The sequence below is a fragment of the Saccopteryx leptura genome, chromosome 9 (genome assembly GCF_036850995.1).
Source record: "Saccopteryx leptura isolate mSacLep1 chromosome 9, mSacLep1_pri_phased_curated, whole genome shotgun sequence".
NCBI classification, from domain to species: domain Eukaryota; kingdom Metazoa; phylum Chordata; class Mammalia; order Chiroptera; family Emballonuridae; genus Saccopteryx; species Saccopteryx leptura.
Window position 1 is genome coordinate 28,497,843 of NC_089511.1, and position 6,000 is coordinate 28,503,842.

General features: G+C 48.8%; 1 protein-coding gene across 2 annotated transcripts in view; it reads left to right on the forward strand.

Moving 5' to 3' along the window:
- WWOX (WW domain containing oxidoreductase) overlaps positions 1 to 5,764 on the forward strand; it is a 1,014,498-nt gene extending 1,008,734 nt beyond the window's left edge. The window contains exon 10 of one of the 2 annotated variants that reach the window (XM_066349487.1): positions 4,435 to 5,764. In XM_066349487.1, coding sequence (XP_066205584.1) covers positions 4,435 to 4,762 — 328 coding nt within the window. In that variant the 3' untranslated portion in view covers positions 4,763 to 5,764. The remainder of the gene's footprint in view (positions 1 to 4,434) is intronic. The other variant, XM_066349488.1, reaches the window with a different exon arrangement.
- The last annotated feature ends 236 nt before the right edge of the window (positions 5,765 to 6,000 follow it).

A 6,000-nucleotide genomic window follows, 5' to 3' on the forward strand; every position in this document is an offset into this window, starting at 1 on the left:
CTACTTTAAGACAGGAATCTATTCTTTCTTTTAAATAAGCATGCATTTTAAAAGAGAGAAACTTGGAAAGTAAACATTAATTGTGTAACATGTGTCCTTATATTAAAACATAAGTTATATTAGAGTACTAACCAATGCATTACAAGTATCAATATGTGGGTGGTTTTTCCTTTATCTTATATTGTTTTATTGGAAACCTCTGTACCTTTTCCTTTAAAAGAGTCGATATTCATTTTGATTCCGTGCTGACTGCTACAAATTGATGGCTAGTGGTTATCAAATAAATGTTGATGAAAAGCAGCTACTTAACATTTTTAGTCCAATCAAGGGCTTGGGAAGGATAGGTAATTTAGGTCTCCGGGCCTCAACCATAAATAAACAGCAACTGCTTTCTACATCCACCTTTCTGTAGTTGGAGAGTGTGCTGCAAAGCTGACAAGTAATTTCTGAAGGAGAATGATGTACCTTTATTACCAAGATACTCTTAACTTAATCCCAAACAAGAATCCTGGGTAATTTTGCATACACTATAAAGACGGATGGCACAGACCTCCACGGGCAGCTCGCAAATGTTTGACTGGATCAGAAATGGCATTCAGGCGTGACTGAAGATTGTACTGGGATTCCCGGCAATCCTCAGCCCCGTGTCATCCACACCCTAACTCATCGCCAGTTCTACGGGATGGAGACAGGCGGCACCCCTGTTCCCATGGTCAGCAGCTGCAGGAGTCCCACAGGCTTCCGCTCAGGGGGGCCGGCAGCTCCAGCCAGTGTCTACATGTTAGGGTGCCGCTGTTATCACAATGGCTCAGTAAACAGTGGTGACAAGTGACAACTTGCAAGATGTGGCTTCAGCTACCCTGTAACAGAATTGGTAACATGGTTTCCTTTATGTGACTTTCCCATCTTTTCCAAATATGTACTAATGTCCCCCAAACGTGGCACGGAAGTCATTTGACAGCAGTGGAAGGGCTCCTTTAGATTTGTTTTTTGTCAGTCTGAAAATGTCTTATGTTGTATCAGCAGCAGGACCAGCTTATTCGCTAATGAGGTTTTCCTCGAGCAGCTCAGTCTCATTCTGAGGATGGGCCGACTGAGGAGCTGATGAGCCGAAAATTAGAACATGTTATTTAACTGTTGTCACATCTGCTCCTATAAAGATGTCACTCAGAGGCTGCCGTTGGTACAGCCAGACAGAAGAATTCCCCAGGAAGTTGAAAGGGTAGTAGGCTTGGGACTAAAAAGATCTTGTCACTACCGAAACTGTCCAGCAAGAAAGGAAAGTATTTTGAGTACCGATTTTGAACTGAGCGGGAATCAGAGAGGGAGGCTTCGCCAGGTGTGCACAGTTGATCTTCAGGGATGGGAGGAGGTCTTTGCTTTCCGGTGCCCCTGCCATCCTGTGTTCTACAGCGCCACTTGTGATGGGATGAAGAATGTGCATCACAGCCCTGGCCGGTTGGCTCAGTGGTAGAGCGTCGGCCTGGCGTGCAGAGGTCCCGGGTTCGATTCCCGGCCAGGGCACACAGGAGAAGCGCCCATCTGCTTCTCCACCCCTCCCCCTCTCCTTCCTCTCTGTCTCTCTCTTCCCCTCCCGCAGCCCAGGCTCCATTGGAGCAAAGATGGCCCGGGCGCTGGGGATGGCTCCTTAGCCTCTGCCCCAGGCGCTAGAGTGGCTCTGGTCGCAATAGAGCGACGCCCCAGAGGGGCAGAGCATTGCCCCCTGGTGGGCAGAACGTCGCCCCTGGTGGGCGTGCCGGGTGGATCCCAGTCGGGCGCATGCGGGAGTCTGTCTGTCTCTCCCTGTTTCTAGCTTCAGAAAAATACAAAAAAAAAAAAAAAAGAATGTGCATCACCCCGAGCCTCATAGCAGAAGTCTCAAAGCCAGCTCTTGATGAAAGATTGGACTTTTCTAAAATGTACGGCAGCATGGTAGCAAATGTAGGTTGGTATGAAATGAGGTCAATTGCCATGGCTTCCTGACTCCATGGAAGGAAAATGCATGCCCTCGCCCCCCAAGCTCCTTCATCAACATGATTTTGAATCAGTGTAAGTGCAGAATTTTTTTTTTTGCAAAAATACCATTCCAACAATGCAAGAGTGCAATACAGTATCACTTTAGAAGGTCATACTGGCAAGATATTACTTTGGGTTTGGAAGAATTCCGTTCTGCTTTCCCAAGTGGCCTACTTTTCATTCTTTCTTGGGACTGGTGGGACTCTGAAAGGCCAGTGTGTCGTGTGGTATATAAATGCTGATATTATGGAGACTGGAGTGGGGGTGGGGAGCCTGGATTTGGGGGTGAGCTTGACTGGAGTCTCGTATCCTATAGGGTGGATGGTATATCGCCTGGCTACTTCTGGTGGCTTTGGCAGCTGCCAAGTAAGATGGGAATCTAACACAGATATCCAGAAAATGATGCCAGATGCCATCTCCACCTGAACTCTGCTAAGAAGCGAGGCCGCGGTGCTTGGCTTGCGTTAGCTGGACAGGCATCTCAACTGCTCCGTTTGTCTTTAGAGGCACTTTGCTTCCCTTTCCCCCACATGAGATACAAGTCATCAGATGAGCCTCTCAAAATTCTTTAGAGGGACTTGCCAGGTGCTGAACAGAGGGTTATTAGGAATAATTTGGTGAAAGAAAATTTGGATGACATGAACTTATTTCCATTAGATTTGAGCCACACAAATCAATTTCAAAAGAAGGAGCTGAATTCAATACCATAACTGGCTATGTGAGGAGTGGGCGTGGTGAGGGGCTTGGGGAGGTCACAAACCAATCACTGTTTAATCACGTTCAGGTCATGTCAGCTGTTCCAGTTCTGAATGAATGGGACTTGTCCAGGACAGTCAGGCAGCCAACTCCGACCAGAACTCAAGTCTCTATCAAACTTCCACTCCACACCCTTCCCCACAGTCATGTCCCTTGACTATACTGGGCCGTTTGGTTTGCACACTAATTGAGCTGTGACAACAGACCCTGCCATCGAAGCTCCCCCAAAACAAATAAAATCCAAGTCTGTTTTGTAGTATTTTCCTAAAATTATAACATCTTAACACCCTGATCCTCAGAATGGCCTTGACTCCCAGCAGTTCTGAAGGCAAACCAAACCGTTTGGGGGGCATGATCTTCTATTGCGCATGCTCCTTAGGCACAATTTAAACCCTGTAGGGGCAGGAAAATGGTAAGCTTTGGGTAGGGACAGAAATGCATTTTCCCCTCCATCAGATGTCCTTAATGTTTTTTTAATGGTGACCTTATCCCTAGTTACCTTTCTCTATCCTCCTCTGCACCCCACCCCCTTCAGCCTATAATTAGTTGGTGCAACAAGGGCTGTGAAGCACATAAATAATCATGATGCCAGATAAACTGTATTGGTTTTAAATTAGAGCCGTGCCTACCACCTCTCCCTATGAACACCAGCCTATTATTTTTAATTATGGCTTGCAAAGCAAAGTGATTTCTTGCCCTCTTTCCAGCATCCCTGACAGTATCCTGTCAGCCGGATGATGTGGTGCCCACTCGGCACACCCCACCCACCCCCAGCCACAGCACCAACTGCTCCTGGAAAGGTGAACCGAACGTGATCAATTGCAACTTGCACGTGGAAGTGGGCTGGGAGGAAATGTACTCCCAAAGCCACTGTCCCATTGCAAATACGGGGTGACAGTGACATTTAGAAAAAGGATCCAGATGAATGAATGTGTCGTGTGCCCGCATGAGGCATGGACAGACGGACATGTGGCGGGGACTACGTGTATATGTGGATGTATATACATGCATGGTGGCGAAGGTGTGTATGTGGGTTTTAAGCGTTTTTACATAGCATCCCAAGCCCTTCCCCTCGGACAGCATGGCGGCGCCATGGACAAAGCATCGTTTTTACATAGCATCCCAAGCCCTTCCCCTCGGACAGCATGGCGGCGCCATGGACAAAGCATCAAGGAAAGATCTGGCACCCGTCCTGCTTGAGTTTTCTACCGGATAGGCCATTATGAGAGTTGTTGGTTTAATTCAGGTTCTAGAAACATCTTGGTATCAAAGTACATTATGCACTAAGACATCAAGGGGTCAGATGAATTTCTTCTTCAGTGTTCAAAAGGATACCCCCTTTTCCTCCTTGCTGGGAAGAGGTGTCTGTCATGCTGTGTTGACAGGTGTCTTTATTTTGGAGGCCGTTCCCTGGCCGAGGTGTGAAAAGCCACCGCGGCAGCATGAGCCGGGTTGCGCTCTCCTTCTTGCAGGAGGCTCCTCCTACCGTGCATGGTCCCACGCTCTGCGTTCTGTCCCCTTCCACCGTGCTGACATCCTGCTGCAACGGGACCGGGTGGGGAGAGGCTTGCAAGTTCCCAAGCAGAAGAAAGTCATCTCGTCACCTCTTTTCTTAAAAAAACAATGTTCTTTATTTTGCTCTTTTTTTTCTTTGATTTCCAGCAACAAGGAGCTGCCACCACCGTCTACTGTGCGGCCGCGCCGGAACTGGAGGGCCTGGGAGGGATGTACTTCAACAACTGCTGCCGCTGCCTGCCGTCCCCAGAGGCTCAGAGCGAAGAGACGGCCCGGGCCCTGTGGGCGCTCAGCGAGAGGCTGGTCCAGGAGGGGCTGGGCGGCCAGGCCAGCTAAGTGGGCGTCCCCGCGGGTCGCTGCCAATGGTGGACCCCTCCCAGCTCATTGTCCAGGGGCCGTTCCATGTCCCTCCAACACAGACCCACAGAGTAAAGGAAATAAGAGTAGTCACAACCAACAGATGGGAGCCTGTTAAGTTCCAATGGGAAGCAGGGAATTAATTCCAGGGGTAAAGGGGCACTCACTCTCTCCCAGGGCTGGCATAGGCTTGGGGGCCTCTGCTTTCCTGGCGGTGGCTGGTTGGAAAATGAATGCATGGTTGGTATGCAGGGTCCTCGTCTCATTGTAGAAGCACAAGCAGTTCTCTCTCTCTGTTTAGAAGAGCCGGGTGCCCCCCCCCACCCCTGTCCCACCCAGCCACCACCATAGCCACCACCACCCTGGCCACACCACGGCCAGGAGCTTTCTCCTCTTGAGGGAAGAAGTGTTTACCCTTCTTTGCTGCCCTGACCCAGGAGATGATTGTTTCTTTCGTTCTGACCCAGTCTACGTGGGCCTGGCAGCTCCTGGGTAGAGAATGCTGACACTTGTTCCCGTCAGCGAAGATGGAGGTGACCCTGTGACACTGAGAAACTGGTGGGATAGACAGAGCTAGGAGTGGCAGAGGTTCTCCTAGCTCTTTGACTCCCTTGCCAAATGCTACAGAAAATTCTTTAGAGATTACAGCAAACAAATTTTGCCAAACATCCCCTTGATACCCAGATCAGCAGGCAAGAAAGGAAGTATGGTGTCTGTAAGGATTTACAGAATAATTTGGAGTTGGGGGCTAAAAGTCATTCCGTGCGGTCTTCATTCAGTTTCCATAGGGCAATCCGATGGCGGAGGGTCCCAGGTCCTCAGTGCGCCTGCGTTAGCTGTCTGCTTCAAAGCCCCGCAGCCCCTCCCCTCTTATGCTTTAATAAAAGAGCATGCGCGAATATTGTCACCCAAGTTTGTCTCGTGTCTTTAAATGTCTGTTTCAGTTTCGTGTTTTTTTTGTTGTTGTTTTTTTAGAAAAGAAATCTAGAGGAAAAATAAAGCGCTTCTCATAGACGCCAGGAAAACACCGTTCTTGTTTCTTCTCTGAGTGTGTTTGGTTTTGTGCTTTGTGGCTGTCTGTGGGCCAAGGTGTCTCACGAAGTTAGCATGCCGGCGTCATATTTTTCTGTTGAAAGAAAGAAAGAAAAAGAAACATGACTATTGCTTAATGTCCCCTGAAGAGGTTTTGTTATTACTTACAGTGGGCTGTTTCGGTCCTCAGTGGTCCGCTCCGCCTGTGATGACCAAGTGCTTGGTGATTAGAGAGTCTGTGTATTGGAATGCGGGTGGTTTGGAAGTTGTTTCCCACTCACCCCGTGTTCGCTGACACCTTGGTTTCCAGGTCATCCCATAGAA